Source organism: Hordeum vulgare, chromosome 7H (genome assembly GCF_904849725.1).
Source record: "Hordeum vulgare subsp. vulgare chromosome 7H, MorexV3_pseudomolecules_assembly, whole genome shotgun sequence".
NCBI lineage: Eukaryota > Viridiplantae > Streptophyta > Magnoliopsida > Poales > Poaceae > Hordeum > Hordeum vulgare.
The window spans coordinates 471,334,189-471,353,600 of record NC_058524.1 but is presented as its reverse complement, the minus strand read 5'-3'; the positions used below and the strand labels follow the sequence as shown (position 1 = coordinate 471,353,600).

Sequence of the window (19,412 nt, the reverse complement as noted above, 5' to 3'; positions counted from 1 at the left end):
TGGAACAATCCAAGAAGGGGTTCTTGCCCGTGTTACAAGGTATAAAGTTGAGTAAGACTCAATGCCCAGTAACTGCAGAAGATAGAAAAACGATGAGTGTCATCCCATATGCTTCAGCCATAGGGTCTATCATGTATGCCATGATGTGCACAAGACTGGATGTCAGCCTGGCCGTAAGTATGGCAGGCAGGTTTCAAAGTGATCAAGGAGTGGAACACTAGGCGGCGGTCAAGAATATTTTGAAGTACCTGAAAAGGACTAAGGAAATGTTTCTCGTTTATGGGGGTGACGAAGAGCTCGTCGTAAAGGGTTACGTCGATGCAAGCTTTGACACTGATCCGGATGACTCTAAGTCACAAACCGGATACGTATATGTTCTAAATGGGGGTGCGGTAAGCTAGTGCAGTTCCAAGCAAAGCGTCGTAGTTGATTCTACATGCGAAGCGGAGTACATAGCAGCCTTGGAGGCGGCTAAGGAGGGTGTCTGGATGAAGCTGTTCATGACAGATCTAGGAGTTGTGCCAAGCGCACTGGATCCAATAACTCTGTTATGTGACAACACTGGTGCCATTGCTCTAGCCAAGGAACCAAGGTTTCACAAGAGGACCAGACACATCAAACGACGCTTCAACGTCATCCGCAACTATGTCGAAGGAGAGGACATAAATATTTGAAAAGTGCACACGGATCTGAACATTGCAGATCCGCTGACTAAACCTCTTCCACGAGCTAAACATGACCGACACCAGAACTGTATGGGTGTTAAATTTGTTACATTGTAAAATCACATAGAGATGTGATGCTAGATTAATGACTCTAGTGCAAGTGGGAGACTGTTGGAAATATGCCCTAGAGGCAATAATAAATAGTTATTATTATATTTCCTGTTACAAGATAATCGTTTATTATCCATGCTATAATTGTATTGAATGGAAACATAAATACATTTGTGGATGTATAGACAAAACAATGTCCTTAGTGAGCCTCTAGTTGACTAGCTCGTTGATGAAGGATGGCTAAGGTTTCCCAACCATGGGCAAGTGTTTTCACTTGATAACGACATCACATGACTAGGAGAATGATGTGACAAACAAGACCTAAACTATAAATGTAGCATCTGATCGTGTTATTTAGTTGCTATTGTTTCCTGCATGTCAAATATTCATTCCTATGACCATGAGATCATGTAACTCACTCACACTAGAGGAATGCCTTGTGTGTATCAAACATCGCAACATTACTGGATGACTATAAAGGTGCTCTACATGCATCTTCGAAGGTGTCCGTTGAGTTAGCATGGATCAAGACTGGGATTTGTCACTCCACGTGACGGAGAGGTATCTCAGGGCCCACTCGGTAATACAACATCAAATATAATCCTTGCAAGCAATGTGACTAAAGATTTAGTCACAGAATCTTGTATTACGGAACGAGTAAAGAGACTTTCCGGTAACGAGATTGAAATAGGTATGGAGATACCGACGATCGAATCTCGGGCAAGTAACATACCGAAGGACAAAGGGAATGGTATATGGGATTATATGAATCCTTGACATAGAGGTTCAAACGACAAGATCTTCGTAGAATATGTAGGATCCAATAAGGACATCCAGGTCGCGCTATTCGATATTGACCGGGGAGTGTCTGAAGTCGTGTTTGCATACTTCTCGAACCCACAGGGTCTGCACGCTTAAGGTTGGGTGACGTTTCAGTATACTTGAGTTATAGGTGCTGGTGACCGAAGTTTTGTTCGGAGTCCTGGATGAGATCCCGGACGTCACGAGGTTTTCCGGAATGGTCCGGAAACTAAGATTGATATATAGGAAGTTGGTATTTGGATTCTGGAAAGATTTCGGGCATTACCGACAGTGTACCGGGAGTGACGAATGGGTACCGGGGGCCCACCAGGTGGGCCAACCACTCCCCAAGAGGGCCACGTGGACTTGATGGTGCCTCAATAGCTCTTAGTGGGCTGACTAGTCAACCAAAGAAATCCCATGAGGTAGAAAGTGGAAAAACCAATAGAGGTGGACAACTTGGGGAGGAGTCCTACTCCAAGTAGGAATGGAGGAGGACTCCTCCTCTCCTAGTTAGGCCGAGCCCAAGGGGGTTTCTCTTGGTGCTCAAGGCTAGCCCCTCCTTCCTCCTATATATACTAGAGGTTTTAGGGGTTTCGAGATACAATTTCAACCACGTGCAAGCAGATACAATTTAAGCCACGTGCAACCCTCTCCTCTAGTTTGTAGTTCTTCCTCCAGATCAGATTTCTGCGGTGCTTAGGAGAAGCCCTACAGGAATGGATCACCACCATCACCGGTGCGCCGTCATGCTGCCGAAGAACTCATCTACTTCCCCGTCTCTCTTGCTCGATCAAGAAGGCGGAGATCGTCATCGAGTTGTACGTGTGCTGAACGCGGAGGTGCCGTCCGTTTGGTCCTAAATCGAGACGGATCGTGGGACGGCGGCGATTTGGATCATGAAGACGTTCCACTACATCAACCGCATTTCTTAATGCTTCCCGCTTAGCGATCTACAAGGGTATAGATCCGATCTCCCTCTCGTAGATGATCACCACCATGATAGGTCTTCGTGTGCGTAGGAATTTTTTTGTTTCCCATGCGACGTTCCCCAACACCCTGTACCTCTTTATACAAAGTCGATGCTTACGCGGACCCCTTGGCACGTGCCGCTCAATTGTGACATCTGAAGAGCTTTCAGGCGAATGTACGACGCAGAGTATCTATACTTATTCCCGTGTGGTGGTTAGTGCAAAACAGGCCACAAGCCTTCTTAGATCACATCTCCAAACCCATTAATGTTTTATTAACTGCGTTGATGATCAGTGATCCACGATATGTGGTCCCATCGCCCCATCTTGAGGACTTGTGGCCTGGGCCAAGAATGCTCGGCCACGCCTCGTCACTTATCACGCGGGTATCCACTCGCTCCTTAACTTCGTCAACGATGAATGATCCATGATATGTGGTCCCGTTGCCCCGTCTCGAGGACTTGTGGCAAGGGCCAAGAATGCACGGCCATGCCTCGTCACAATCACACGGGAATCCACCCGCTCCACACATCTCATCATGTTCAAGTAGTAAAGTTAAAGTAATCGTGTGTCTATAACATCAAAGGAATCTGAGGTTTCTCCCTCGACGGGTTCCAATCAATGTAACCGTCAAGGTGACTAGGGAGAATCACCCTCGATGGTTCACGCTTGAGGGGTTGCACGACAGCGTCGTTATCGGAAGTGGCAAAGGAGGAATCACCCTCCGTAATCCACCTCTGGCTAACTACACTATAGAGTTAACATGAGGAGTACATTGCGAGATATCACCCTTGGTACTCGATAGTAGGTCCGCAAAGTCGTACAACTAAAGGGTGTGAGGTGATGTGACGGGTCTGGCTCATCGATCAAGATGATCGAGTCTTCGAGCCTTCAAGACTTCGAGTCTTCAAGTCGTTGAGTCTTCGATGATGAAGTGGGGGAAACTGGGACATAGTGGGGTCACTCGGGATCACTAATCAACTTATATTAAACATTTAATATGCAGTAGGGTACAACAACAATTTAACAAAAACAGGGTATGCATCAGAATAGGAGTTATCTACAACGGTAGCAAAATCTAATGCAAGCACGAGGGAGAAAGAATGGATGATATTGGAATGATCAATGGGGAGGGGGGTTGCTTGCCTTTTTACTCTACTGCAAAAGGTTGGTCGTTAGGGGCATAGTCGTACTCGACAAAAACGTTAGTCTCGGTGTCTACCGGAGAGAAGAGGGGAAAGAAACAATAAATACAAGCAAGAATATGCATCACGATGCATGACATGGCAATATGCAATGCTAGGGATGAGCTAACACAGTAATACACATTATAGACGGAGCGGGAAAATATCTGACGATATTTCCCGGGTCTTTGGCTTCTAACAAAGAGATGATCCTAACGTCAAAATGTTCATGTACATCATGCTAGAGGCATGCGACGGATGAACACACAGCGTATTCGGATTTGTTGGATTTATTTGAGTAAGTTTCATGTATAAAATATTTTCATCCGAGTAATAATTTATTTTATATGATTTTTCAAAGTTATAATGATTTTCTAAAAAATCTATAATTATTATAATTCAAAAATTATATTGACCAAGTTTCTATGGGTACATATAGAAGTGTACCCAACATTGTCTACAAGAGGCTACGAGTGGGCTCAATCAACTCTCAAGTCACCAGTTGACTGGATCAATAGTGAACAGTGATGGGCCCACATGTTAGGATTTTAGCAATCTTCATATGTATTTATTTAATCTAATTATAGGGTCTCGTCTGCCATTTTCTAAAAGTTTAACTTAGCATTAAATTAGTCATAAACCAAACCTAATTAACCTAAGCTAACATGGCCACCTCATTCACACGGAACACACACGACACAAACACGACACAAAACACAGTGGCAAGAGCAACGATGGCATGAGCAGTAGTAGAAGAGCGAGCAGCACACAGTGGCTCTACAAGCTAGCGGGAGCAGCAAGCCTTAGTAGCAGCATCCACGGCCTGCTGAATTCACTGTTTTGACCTTTTACCAAAAGTTAAGCCGGACCTAACCCCGACAGGGGAAAAATTCGGATCTGACCGTTTTGCTACCGCCAGATCCTTTGGCGGTAGGGTATAACAACCTACCATCGAGGCCCCTGTCGGTAGGGTTGCACGCCTACTGCTACCTCTTGAGCTTGCATTGGTTTTCCCTTGAAGAGGAAAGGGTGATGCATCGAAGTAGATAAGTATTTCCCTCAGTTTGTTGAGAACCAAGGTATCAATCCAGTAGGAGCAACAAGCAAGGCCCCAATCATAGTACCTACACAAATAATCAAACTCTTGCACCCAACTCTGAAAAGGGTTTGTCAATCCCTTCATAGTTATTTGCAAGGATGGGATGTGATAGAGATAGATATAAAAGATTGCGGAAACAAAAGTAAATAAATTGCAGCAAGATATTTTTGGTATTTTTGGTTTATAGATCTGAGAGTATAATATGGAAAATAGACCCGGGGGCCATAGGTTTCACTAGAGGCTTCTCTCATAAAGGAAAATAATACGATGGGTGAACAAATTACTGTCAAGCAATTGATAGAAAAGAGAATAATTATGAAGACAACTAAGGCAATGATTATGCATATAGGCATCACATCCGTGTCAAGTAGACCAAAACGATTTCGCATCTACTACTATTACTCCACACATCGACTGAATCCTCCGTGCATCTAGAGTATTAAGTTCATGAAGAACAGAGTAACGCATTAAGTAAGATGACATGATGTACATGGATTCAATGGCAACAATACAATACGTGCCTCGCTACCCCTACTTTGTCACTGGGTGAGGACACCGCAAGATTGAAATCAAAACTAAGCACTTCTCTCATTGCAAGGATTACCAATCTAGTTGACAAACCAAACCAATAACTCGAAGAGACTTGCTAAATATGAAATCATGCATATAAGAATTCAAAAGAGATTCAAATAATATTCGTAGATAATCTAAACATAAACTCACAATTCACCGGATCTCGACAAACACACAACAAAAGAGTATTATATTGGATAGATCTTCATGAAGATCATGAAGAACATGATATTGAAGATCAAAGAGAGAGAAGAGGCCATCTAGATACTAACTATGGATCTGTAGGTCTGTGGTGAACTACTCACGCATCATCGAAGGGATAATAGAGTTGATGTAGATGACCTTCGTGATCAATTCCCTCTTCGGCAGATTACCGGAAAATGCTCCCATATTGGATCACACGAAAACAGAGGCTCCTGGCGGGAGAAAAGTATTTTCATGGCTCTTTCTTGCAATGGGAGAATATTTCGGAATTTATAGGCCAAAGTATAGGGTTAGGAGACCCGAAAGGGACCCACAAGCCACGGGGCGCGGCCACCGCACTAGGGTGCGTCGTGCAGGCTTCTGGCCTCCCGGCAGGTCCCCTGCCCCCTACTCCAAGTCTTCTGGGTTTCTTCTGGTCCAAGAAAATCATTCCGGAGATTTTATTCCGTTTGGACTCCGTTTAATATTCCTTATCTACAATACTCAAAAACATGGAAAAAACATAAACTCACACTAGGCTCTAGATTAATAGGTTAGTCCCAAAAATAATATAAAACAACATATTAGTGCATATAAAACATCCAAAACAGATAATATAATAGCATGGAAAAATCAAAAATATAGATACGTTGGAGATGTATCGCCTACCGTAAAACAATCTAGAAGTTGCGAACACAGTGCACGCGTGTGCCTAACACCGGACCCCTTGACGGTAGGATCACATGCGCTACCGCCAGCCTCTCCGGCGGTAGGCCATTTTCCTACCGCCAAGGGCTCTCGCGGTATAGTTGGCAAACGGGCCGGGCTAAACAGGCCGGCCCACGAGCCCGCCGGCACGGCCCGCCATGGGCCAGGCACGGGCACGACTTAAACGGGCCCGTGCCAGGCACGCGGCATGCCTCGGGCCGTGCCTGGGCGTGGAGGCTAGGCACGCGGGTTGGCACTGCATGCCTCGTTTATTTTTTATATATATATTTAGATTTTATAAATATATATACATAATATATGGCCCAATAGGCCCCAAAATAAGCCCATGAGGCTAAAAATATACGGCCAAGCGTGCTAATCGGGCCAACATGTCGGGTCGCTTAATAACTGGGCCGTGCCTGGGCCTTGAGGCGCAGCCCACGGGCTGGCACGACACGGCCCGATTAGTAAACGTGTCGGTGCGGGCCGTGTCGTGTCGGGCATGTTTACAACGGGACATGCCATGCGGTGCTGTGCTGGTCCGTTTGGCCACGTATGTCTGGCGGTAGCAAAAGGGTCAGATCCGTTTTTTTTCAACCGGGGTCAAATCCGGCTTAACTTTCGATAAAAGGGTCAAAACAGTGAATTTTACCTCCATGGCCAGTGACAGCAGCAAGGATCACATGCACTACCGCCATCCTCTCTGGCGGTAGGCCATTTTCCTACCAACAGTGCAGTAGCAGGAGCACCCAACAGGAGAAGCAAGGGGCAGCAACAACGTAGGCAGCAGCAGCGCAGGCGTGTGTGAGCGGCAGCGGGCGAACAACCACGCACAAGCGGACATAGGTACAGGAAGGCAAGCGCCAGTGCAGATGCATGGTTGGGCATTGGGACGCGGGCGCGTGGCCAAGGGCGGCAGGACCATATCGTAGTAGAGAGCAGCAGCGAGTAGAGAGCGGCGATAGAAGGCTAGAAGCAATGCAAGCGGGCGAGCGGACGACAGTCAGCGTCGAGCCCGTCCGGGCGGCAGCGGGCATGCGCAGGCGTGCAGCCACATGCAGGCGGGCGCAAGCAGTGGCTCGGCCAGCTGCGGGCGCGCATGGCCAAGGCAGCAGGCGGGTGCGTGTGCGGCCGTGTGGCGAGCGAAGATCCGGCTGAGCTCGGTCACGGTAGCGTACGAATTCGACAGGCAAAAGGGGGATTCGGGGGAGAATCTCACCAGGAGCTCGATGGTGAGGCCGGGGAGGCCGGTGGGTGGCCCAAAGCAGCGATAGCCGGTGACGAACAACAGCGGCCGTGCTAGACAAGATCGAGATGACGAGGCATACAAGGCGTCTCCGCTCGATTTGGCGCAGGGGAAAACGAGGTCGACGGCGGTGGCTCTCCTGGAGACGTTCTCACGACGCGGGGAGCATGGTGGGCGAGGCTTCGACGGGGCCATGGCGACCATGAGCTCGGCTTCATCCGGATTGACGAACGAGCAAGAGAGAGGGGAGTTGGGGCTAGGGTTTGCCCTTGGGGTCGGGCACGTGCTTATATACACGGGGAGACATCGGATGGTCGCCGCGTGGCCATCGACGCCATGGACACGCGCCCTTCTTCCACGAAGGCCTTTGTGAACAAAGGTTGAAGAAGGGAGTGGTGGTGGGCTCGGTCGGTTCCTCTAGTACCATGGCACAAGTGGCTAGGGTTTCTTTCTATTTTCATTTAATTTTCTGTTTTGATTTAGTTTAGTACTAAATGACTTTTGTAAAATATGCGATAGGGTCCAATATTTGAAATGCAATATTTGGTACTGTCACAAAACGTTTGGGGCCCTTATGAAACTTTTGGAAATTTACATAATTCAAAAGGAATTTATTTAAATGTTTTGGCCTCTATTATAATGGTTTTGAGGCACCAAAATACTTGATAAAATATTGGTTCCAATTTTATAAAAGCCAGTGGAATATTTATAACCCAAACATATTTTTAGTTTTTTGGTTTGCCAAAATATTTAAACCACTTATTAAATGAATTTTGAAATTCATTAGGAATTTTAAATGGGATAAGATTCCAATTGTGATCAAACATTGATTAGAAAATGCATTAGCTTAACCTTATGGTTTATTGTAGCTTAGTTGCATGCATCACTATAGCTGATAATCAGGGGTGTTACAATCACTTAGTAGTCGTTGTCGGCGACGGGGGTGTGGTCGTCGCACATGATAAGGATGCCCACAAGGCTGGCTCCAAAGAGCGGCCCGGCCCAGTTGATCCAAAAATTCGTGAAGTCGCTGCTGGCAACAAAATTATACGACATGTATGAAAAATAGACACAAAAACATATGGTTTAGAAAATTTTGATCATGTATTTTCAAATTGTTAAACATGTATAAAACAAATATCATAGTGTGTGGAAAAAATGTATAAGGTGTATGGAAACAAGTAGACATAAAAAAATGTTGATCATGCATTTGAAAAATGTTAAATCGTGTATATTAAAATGTTCCGTGTGTATAACAAAAATGTACACGTGTATGAAAAAAAGTTTACATTAAAAGCAATGTCTGGAAAAAATGTGAGTCATGTACATGAAATATGTTAAAGGCATATACCAAAGTGTTTTATATGTAAACCAAAATTGTATAATGTGTACGAAAAAGAAAATATGCATCAAGACATATATTTGTAACGTGTTAATCACGTATTTAGAAAATGTTCAAACTATACACAAAAAAATGTTTTTGATGTATACGAAATATGTTAATCATGTATTGAAAACCCCCAGTTAAAACCTTGAAGAATGAACAACAAAAATGACAAAACAATGAACACTGAGAAAGATACAAAAAAGGAGTACAAAAAGGAAAAGGAAAAAGAAGAAAACCAATACAAAGGAATGGAAACAATGAAACTAACAAAAACGAAGAAAAGGAAAAGAAAATATAAAAAACTCAGTGAAAACTAAGAAAGAAACAAAGAAACCAAAGAAAATAGACAAAAAAAAACTATGAAAACCAAGAAAGAAACAAAAAAATTGATGAAAAAACAAAGAAAACGTGGGGAAATGAAAAATACCTGGGGAAGAAACAAAGAAACCCGAAAGAAAAAAATTGCAACAACGAGCGATGATCGTGAATGAGAGGTAGAAATGTGCCAACTCAGTACGCTCGGTACTATAAACCACACGAAAATATCCACACGAGACTGGAGTTACTCTCGCTATTAGCGATATATAGTTGTTGCATACTCTAGAGGTGTCATGGTCTGCAATCCGAGGAAATGAGGGACACACCATTCACTTTCCGTGTGTGTGTCATATCCCTCTTTCCGAAAACCCGAATCCACCCTAAAAAACCAAGAATTCGCCTATCCTCTATGCAAATTCGTGTTACTGTAACTGGGTGTCCTTCATTTTGTTGCGGGAGAATGTGACACTACACTGGGCTAGTTGTTCTTATCAGATGATTAATGATAGAGAAGAGCTAGGCATGAACTTCTTGCTGTGGTTTCTCATTCATGTCTGAAGAATTTTTTTAATAATATCTAAAGGAAAAATCACTAGAACGCAGTATCGTGATGAAAAAAAAAATGTACTGGAGTAGTTCTAGATCGATATACCGGCGATAACTCATAACTCAAACAGAGAAAATTCGAGAAAAAAATATCACAAACAGAAAAGGATCACAACTTGGCCTTGAATGCACTAAACAGTGATGTTCTTATTGAATCGCATAAGGAAACTCAACTGAAGAATTCTCAAACCCCAACAACTTCACAACATCACATTATATTACAGATAGAGAAGCATGCATCATCCAAGTGCTACAACTTTACTGGGCTTCGATCTGAACCAAACAACATGACGTTCTTCACATCATCGAGACATTCTGACCACCACGCACGCACTTTTTTATGTTGCCGAAGGCATCATGGAAACCAAACACCGAACGACCCTTCACATGGATGGCTTAGTAGTCGTTGCTGGCGACGGGGGTGTGGTTGTCGCACATGTACAGGTACCGGTAGACGATGCCGGCGAGGCCACCGCCGATGAGCGGGCCGGCCCAGTAGATCCAGATATTGGTGAAGTCGCCGCTGGCAACGGCGGGGCCGAATGAGCGTGCAGGGTTCATGGAACCGCCGGAGAAGGGGCCGGCAACGAGGATGTTGGCCCCGACGATGAAGCCGATGGCGATGGGGGCGATGGTGCCGAGGGATCCCTTCTTGGGGTCGGCGGCGGTGGCGTACACGGTGTAGACGAGCCCGAAGGTGACGATGATCTCCATCACCACGCCCTCAAAAGCGCCCACGCCGGAAAGCCCGTGTGTAGGGGTCGCCTATGGAAGAAAACGGTCCCCATCAGTGTCATCCTCTTTCGTGCTCCTCCGGCCGGAAAGCGCACCAATATATATGGGCTGAGGATACGTACCACGCCGGTGCAGAACTGGACGAGGAAGGCGCCGACGATGGCACCGAGGAGCTGCGCAACCCAGTAGAAGAGGCCGGTGAGGATGGTGATCTGACCGCCGAGCGCGAGGCCGAAGGTGACGGCAGGGTTCACGTGGCCGCCGGAGATGTTGGCGCCGATGGCAACCGCGACGAACAGCCCGAACCCGTGGCAGATCGCCACGGCAATCAGCCCGGATGGGTCAAGGGGCGCGCCGCCGCTCACCTTGGCTGCAATTTTTACCTTTTCGTTAGCACCCAGTAATCGTCATCGTCAAGTTTAGCCATACGAGCAGAGCATGCATGTGCGGTAATTGAACAGAACTTACTGTAGGCAATGGCAGAGCCGACGCCGGCGAAGACGAAGATGAGGGTGGAGATGAACTCGGCGACGTAGGCCTTCAGAGAGGCCACGCTGAAGGAGTCATCGAAGCGACCGAAGGCGATGGAGCCTGGCATGGTGGCTAGAATGGCCGGAAAACCAAGCTGGGAGGATGAGAGATGAAATGTTGTCGCTGAGAATACGGATCAGAGACATGGCCCGTGAGCTCTTATAGATGGGCTGAGCGGCTCTTCAGTTTGAAATAATAATAAATGTATGCCTATTTTTGGTGTTAGGCTCATGTATAACATAGATCAAATTTGATATTATTTTTGACTAAATAGATCAAATATAAACTTTGTGCATGTCACTAGGGATACTTAGGCCCTGTTTGGAACCATAATAAATTATGATAATCTGAATTATGAACATAGATTATATAATCTGGTTTATAAAAATAATCCAGATGGGCATGTTTGGAGGCTAGATTATATAAACTATAAACCAGCTTTTAAATTGTACAATGACATGTTTGCCCTCTGTTTACAAGGAAAAATAGGAAAGTGGCGGTGGCACTGCGTAATTCTCTTGAAGTTTACAAGGGTAACACGTCATTTGTAATTCATAATCTCATTTTAGCTGGGGTAGAGCAGATTATGAGATTATAATAATCTGGTCATCTAGTTTATAAAATCTACAATATAAACTGTCATGTTTGAAAATACAATAGATTATAAAAACCAGATTATATAATCTGGGTGGTTCCAAACAGGGCCTTAGGGCATCTCTAGCCTATCTCTAAAAATCGGCCACATGAGTAAATGTTTAAGTCCAAACTAGCCGCCCCCTCCCCCCCCTCCCGCCTCTGCCCCCCTCCTTCGGCGGCATCCACTCCAACGCTGTCGAAATCCACTACTTACCCACCCCCTCCTCCCCACGCGCGGGCCTTTTCGCCCGCACTGTGACCACCCTCGTACCCCCGGTGGCTTTTTCAACCGGTCGATGGCACCCAGAATGGTGGGATCTAGCCATCATAGGTCACCACCGCCAATTCAACGCACGAGTCCATGCCGTGCAACCGACCTGAGCCCACGCCCCTCACTCCTTCACCAACCTTCTCCTGCCATCGAAGAGGAAATACCATGACGTGTGACAACGACCGTGTAGAACACGGATTTCAGTAATAAAGGACTATGATATTGGCTACCAATACAGGATTGGATCCTTCATGTTGTTGGAGCTAGCAGCGCGGGGTACGACATGTAGGTGGTGAGCCTCTATGACAGTTGGGTGAAGAACAACTTCCCATTCCGCTACCGCAAGGTCCCTGCGTTTGTCGACATGATCCTCCCCCTCCCAGTGGTTTACCCGACGCGGGGAGTGGGAGAACCAGGAGGCCTTTAGATAGCTCAAAGCGGCATGAGCCAACGATCAGTACATGGCCGAACTATGTTATTTGTATCCACAAGTCATCTCCGAGGAGCGCTGATAGCTCGAGATATACAAGAAGAGGGCTACCGATGAGTATTAGAGCATATTTGTCCATATGTGGTTTTGATAATTGATGACAATCCCTATGGACTAATGGTTTCCTTAAGTTCTATTCGACGGATTTGTCCATAGGCACTTCTTGAAGTCCATCTATTGGTTTCAAGGAGTTTATATGATGACCAAGGTGGTATTCAAGATATTATCCAAATATTGGTCATAAAGACACAAGGTTGATGAAGACTAAGCAAAGAGTAAATCAAGATGATCAACGCACAAAGTGTATAAGATGTACCGAGAGGGATCAAGTGATCCCATGGTATGGTAAGCATTGTCCATAACTCTTTTGTGTACTAACCCATTGTCTTCGTGAGACTTCTATGTGGGGTTAGGTGTGTTTCCATGGGTTTGCGTCAAGAGGAATATCTCATTCAACCTATGAAGGATGACATCAAGTGGTGATTGTCATCAAGATTGTGGTGTGCAAGTTCAAGTGGAGCATCACGAAGATATCATGCTTGAAGCTTCCGTCCATTGTGGTGGCAATGGACTTGTGAAGATGTGCTGAAGAGTGGCTCACCCATAGTAAGTATGGGGGAGCAATCAACTGGTCTTCATCAAACCAACGCAATCAAGAAAGGTTGTCCATCTTGAGGAAGCCAAGATCATCCATCTAGCTCAAGAGGACTAGGTGCAAGGTTGTCAGAATCGCGATTTTGAATCGGATCGGAGCTGCGACAACAGGATCGCAAATCGTAGAATCTTCACTATCACGATCGTAAAAACGTAGATTCTATGAACCAAAATCATAGAATCAGAGGGGCTTGTTTGGATCGTAAAGTCGTAGAATCGCACATCAGAATCGCGATTCTGTCAACCTTGACTAGGTGCAAGCTATAGGCTTTCCCTTGATAGGTTTTCTATTTTAGGATAGATTGCCATACTGTCAAGGGGGGGATCTCAAGTGAGTAGCTTGATCGTATCGTTCGTTGAGATCTCAAACCATTTGCATCCTTGTATCATATTTCTTGGTTATTGCTTGGGAGATTTAGAGCTTATGATCATCTTCATGACAAACTCGAGTCCATCAAAAATGGAGTCCATATGCATCTTCTAAGATGTTTTCGATGCTGGAAGTTTTTGCCGGTTCTTCATTCACAGAGGTCTCACATCTTTATATCATTTGCATTTTCATAACTGCATGTTTGGATAGTTGTTGTCGTCCTGAATACAACAAGCTTGCGTTTGCTCGATTCGGAGCTCTTATGCAAAAAATTATGGCAGTTTCAATGGCCAGCGGTAGTAGTTTCTTACTATCACTCTCTGGGCGGTAGTACCGCTCTCTGGGCGGTAGTAGTTTTATACTACCGCTCTGTCGGACTTTTTACGCATCCTTTTGCCTCCGCAGTGGTAGGCACGATAGTAACTTTTTACTACCGTGCTTGGTGAACCTACCATGTGGTAGTACCGCTCCTAGCAGCAGTAGTACCGCTCCGCTCAGGCTGTGAGTGGGGGTAACAGTCGGATTCTTTCCCCCACTATATAAAGGGGGTCTTCTTCCCCATTGGATTTTATCCATGTGTTGAGCTCGTGTTCTTCCCCCATTGTTGACCTTCTTAGAGCTTGCTAACTCTCAATCCCTCAAATGATTCTTGCTAGTTCTTGAGGGAAAAGAGAGAGGAGATCTAGATCCACATCTCCACCAATCACTTTGTCCTCTATGTGAGGGGAACCCCTTGGATCTTGATCTTGGAGTTCTTTGTGAGCTCCTTGTTCTTCCTCTCATATTTCTCCATAGCTTTTGTTGTTGTGGAGGGATTTGAGTGTGAGGGACTTGATCACTTCGTGTGTTCTTGCCATTGCCTTAGTTGCATCGGTTTGAGTTCTCCACGGTGATACGTGGAAGTGAGAAGTTGAGAAGTTTATTACCCTTGGGTACTTGATACCCCTAGAGATTGTTCTTCGTGGATGCTTTGGCATCCTAGAAGCTTGGTGGTGCCCCGGAGCTCAATCATTATGGTGTAAAGCTCCGGGCAAACTTCGGGGTCTCCAATTAAGTTGTAGATATTGCCTCGGGCATTTGTGGTCACCTCGAAGCCATATGCCAGTGTGGTGAAGCTTTGTTCTGTTGTTGGGAGCCTCCAATTAAGTTGTGGAGATTTCCCCAACCTTGTTTGTATGTGTTCGGTGACCGCCCTCAAGGGTCCCTTAGTGGAATCACGGCTTGTGGCATTGTGCGAGGGCGTGAGGAGATTACGGTGGCTTTAGTGGCATCTTAGGGAGCATTGTGCCTCCACACCGCTCCAAACAGAGATTAGCATTCGCAAGGGTGTGAACTTCAGGATACATCGTCGTCTCCGCGTGCCTCGGTTTTCTCTTACCCGAACCCTTTACTTATGCACTTTACTTTGTGATAGCCATATTGTTTCTTGTTATATATCTTCCTATCACTTAGTTGTTTATCTTGCTTAGCATAAGTTGTTGGTGCACATAGGTGAGCCTAGTTGTTTTAGTTTTTGTGCTTGATAAATTAAACGTTAGCTTTATTCAGCATTTGTTCAACCCTAAACCATAATTATTTTAAATCGTCTATTCACCCCCCCCCTTCTAAGAGACATCCACGTCCATGCTGGGCCGTCCAATGGGGGTGGTCATCGGCCAGGGGGTGGTCATCGGCCATTGGTCACGCAACGACAACGTGGATTGTGTAATGCTCATGATAGAGGATGGTTAGTTTCTTAAGGTTTTATTTTCTACAAATCAAGTAGTTTGTGCAGTGTAGTTTATTTTTTATGTTATGTAGTGAGTCTGAATCAAATTTTGTGTTCAAAAGGACTATTTTCAATCTTTGTTTTGATTAAATTGTGTGCAAATTTTTGAGGAGTTCGATTTAAGTGTCCACCTACAACGTCAATTTTTAGCTCCTCAAATATAAGGATCAAATAAAAAAGTTATGACATAAGGAGGCTTTTGGGGGCCTAAGTTTTGAGGGATCGGCAGAAGATGCCCTTGGAGCATCTCTAAGGCGCTTCCCGCCCATTTATTCACATGGACAAGTCCAAACAATATTTAGAAAAAACACCAGTCTAATAAGTCTCTCTAAACTGCATCCTTTTGTCCAAAGCATCCTAAACCCGGTCAAATGTGCGACGGGTATGGAGTAGTCTCGACATGTCTACTACCTGACTAGATAACTCGGTCCCATCCCAAATGGACAAAATTGCCCCCATCTCTTGGCATGCTCTCTTCCTCCTCTCATCTATTATGTTTATGCTTGTGCTCGCGTCCTCCCCATCATGTCCCCACCCCAAGCATCGTCTTCAATCAACATCGCATGCCCCCACCCGAAGCATCACCAATGGACATTGTTGGCGCCCCGGACACTATTGTTTGTCCCGTCACCGCTATCATACACTTGCCCACCACATGTTCAAAGAAATACGTGAACAACTGTTTCATTATTTGGTTGCAAATATTTAGGGACACACGATGAAATCAGATGATAGGTTTGTTGTATTACAACAAGTTCTTTGATTCATCATCATTGACGACTACAGGTGGCTTCAAGCATATTCTCAACTTTAGGGTTTCAGTGTCATGCATGATAACTATGAACCGACATAGGGTTAAGAGTCACATTGATATGTACGAGAATTTCCAAGGGCGAATCCACTTTGGATTTGATAAATGTATTGCTTGCGAAGTATGTGTCCGCATATGTCTGATGGATCGGTCTTTCTAGCGCATAAATGGTTGTGAGTTTATGTTCTCATCGTCTTTGGTAAAATCAAGTCCACCACGTAGACATTCATAACACGCTCTACCATAATTTTGTGATGTTTCGTGCGGAAACATGTGTTTTTTGCGCATAGTGGACTATGTGTTGGAATGACCGACTCATAGAACCACAAAAATGATCATTGTACATTGCCCACAAATTTTGCTAGCGGCAACTTTTTTTTCTTCCTAATGAAATGGTGAAAACCCCTGCTTCTTTAGGGGTGTTCTTTACAAAATATGGGACATACATAACCAATCGATTTCATGTCAAATGTTACTTGCCTTACGTTATCAATAACACTAGATGAGTCGTATGATTTTCTTGATCTTGCCATTCTCCTGCTGTACAATATGAAACCCAAAGGTTTCGTCTGAGGTGCTATCCGATCTTTGTTTTACCTTCTGTTTTTAGCTGTGCGTATTTTTGGGGATGAGACTATATTCATCCGCTAAATCATTTTAATTTTGAAAAATATTAAAATCGTTAATTCAAACATTTTTTTGAGCTTTTTTGTGAGATGGTCGTGTGCTCTATTCATGTACGAAGTTTGGCAAAGAAATGACTTCAATGTTCTTCTATACGAAAAAGAAATCAACTCAATAAACTTGAATAATACTACCCGGTTGAGGGAGGAGGGAGTAGCTTTTTATATAAAATTGATCTTTAATGAAATATATATTTCGAGAACAGTACTACATCCGCCCACTAGTAGAAGGAGGGAGTAACTTACATGTGATATTCATCACATGTGTGACATATTAGACATGCGTTCACACGTCTTGTGTGGGAGAGTAAATTGTACGGATGTATCATAATTGAGGCGTTCGAAGCATATTGGTACCAAGATTGATATTTTTTCCGTGTCAATACCATGTCTGGGGCAACACGTTGCAAAAAGGACTAAAACCAGAAATTATACGTATTGACGGTGTATCTAACCGGTTGGGCCTGCCCGTCAGGTGCCACCCTAGCCAATGGGTGCGTGCCCGCGTGCTGACTCGGACGAGGCCCAACTCGAACCGTTACTTGCTCGTTCGCTCATCCTGTCGGGTCGTCTCCTTCCTCCCTTCGATCCCTCCTCTCCACCGCGGCTGCTCTGCTCTGTGTGGCGATGGTGGCGATGACTCCGACAGGCGGCGAGGGCGCCTACGAGGACGGCGCCATCGACGGTGACCTCCCCCGCTCAGGCGTCATGGCTCGGCAGGTGGAATAGACGGCGGTGGCGCCTATTCCACCTTGGAGGACTGTAGCGACGACGATGATTTTGTGGAGCCGGCATTGTCGACGGAGCAGAGGTTGCGGCTGGCGCATATTTGGGTGGCGAACACTAGCACCACCCATGAGTGGACTCATGGAATCGGTGGTGTGCTGTAATTTCTTTGCTAACTCAAATTGGGGATTAGGTTTAGATTTTTCTTCCTCCATGTATTGTTCAATTTGCTATTGAATTATTCTATAATTAGGATTAATGTTATAGGCAGTCTAAATTGGGATTAGGTGTAACCTAACTAGACAAAATTATTCTGTTAAATAATTCAGGATTAGGGCTAGGTAGTCCAGATTGGGATTAGGATTAGGTGTTACCTAACTAGGGCTATCATATTCTAAGTTTATTCATAATTTGTTTGATTTGTAGCAATTGTGTTTATTTGAATTGTTGACTAGGGCTAAGGGAAATAAATCATCCATGACTGTTCTAGGCTTATGTTAAACTTGGGTACTCAATAGTTGATATATCCTTTGTAACCTATCTATTATGTGTGAAGTAAAAAAAAAATCATTAGCCTATAGGTTAAATTGTTAACCATTATTTTGTGTTATTTAATTTTGAAGTTTGTATGATGACATTTTGGAGGTTAGCATCTATTTTAATGCTGCTGACACGTTAGAGCTGAAGCTCTGCAGTTCAAATGTAACATATTTGAATGTAGTTGCGGTGATGGAAATTCATGGATTTAGTGTATATGATCTACTGTATCACATTGAGAATCCAGATTTAGGGGAGAAATGGTTGGAGATGGTAGAGAGTAATGCTAAATTGCAACTGATAAAGAGGCAGATTGAGGAGTGGAAGGTTCTTAATTTGCTAGTGAGGGCATGTCCACCTCCTATGAGCCAGTTTCAGAGGCAAGAATTGTCAACAATTGTGTATGAAGAGTGTGTGGTATATGAATTTAGTGTGCCATCCATCTATGTTGTTGATCAAGAAGGAATTGTCTTTGAAAGTCAGAGTAGCAGCTCCAGTGCAACTCATGGTACTGGTGTTTGTACACAAGAGAGCAAGGATGTAAAAGGAAAGCTCAAAGCTATTTGGAACTAGAAGAAGAAGATGGACATGAGGGCAGTGCTGATTCTGATTGTGAAGGTGAAGATGACAGTGATGGAAACCCTTTTTATATGGGTGATGCTGATGACATAGAGATGGAAGAGGGAAAGAGACAGAGAGAGTATGATGAAATAGAAGAGGAAGAAACATATGATGAAGGATCTTAGGAGGAAGAAGTGGTGCATTATGAGGGTGACATAGAGGTTGAGGAATTATTTCAAATGGATGAAGATGAAAAAGTTGTTTCACAGGATGAAAACAATGTAGTTCTACATGAAGAGAAGAAGAAGAAGAAGAAACATAAGCTTCCAGTTAGGAGAGGGCCTACAGCAAGGTCACATTCAAGTGTACTAGAAAAGGAGGAGCCTGAATTCAAGCCTTCATCTGATGAAGAAGAGAAAGGATTGTTGAAGGAGGCTGATGATGATGGTTTTGAGCCATTGTCATTTGTGGTGCCAAAGAAAAGGAAGAGCAGGGCAAAGCAGAGGCCTTCTAAAGATGTGTTTAAAGGATCAACATCAATTCAGAGAGGCTTTGTTGAACTTACACATCACTCAAGCAGAAACTTCAAATATCACAGGAACTCAGATCAAAGGATAATTGTAGAATGCAAACAAGAACATTGCAACTTCTTTATGGTGGAAGCAAATATAAAAGGTGAAAGTACTTTTGTAATTAAGAAGATGAGAATTGAGCACACTTGCCCTGTTAGTATAGAGACGACAAGGGTCAGTGCCAAGTGGCTTGCTGTCAAATATGAGTCACCATT

The 19,412-nt window shown here is 44.5% G+C and overlaps 1 protein-coding gene across 1 annotated transcript; it reads right to left on the bottom strand.

Moving 5' to 3' along the window:
* Window positions 1-9,979: 9,979 nt before the first annotated feature.
* On the bottom strand, window positions 9,980-11,258 carry LOC123407685 (probable aquaporin TIP2-2). The gene is made up of 3 exons (XM_045100872.1): window positions 11,056-11,258; window positions 10,710-10,957; window positions 9,980-10,617 (listed from the first exon to the last, which is right to left on the bottom strand). The coding sequence occupies exons 1-3, from the start codon at window positions 11,183-11,185 to the stop codon at window positions 10,249-10,251; spliced, it is 747 nt and encodes a 248-aa protein (XP_044956807.1). The 5' UTR covers window positions 11,186-11,258; the 3' UTR covers window positions 9,980-10,248.
* Between the last annotated feature and the right edge of the window lie 8,154 nt (window positions 11,259-19,412).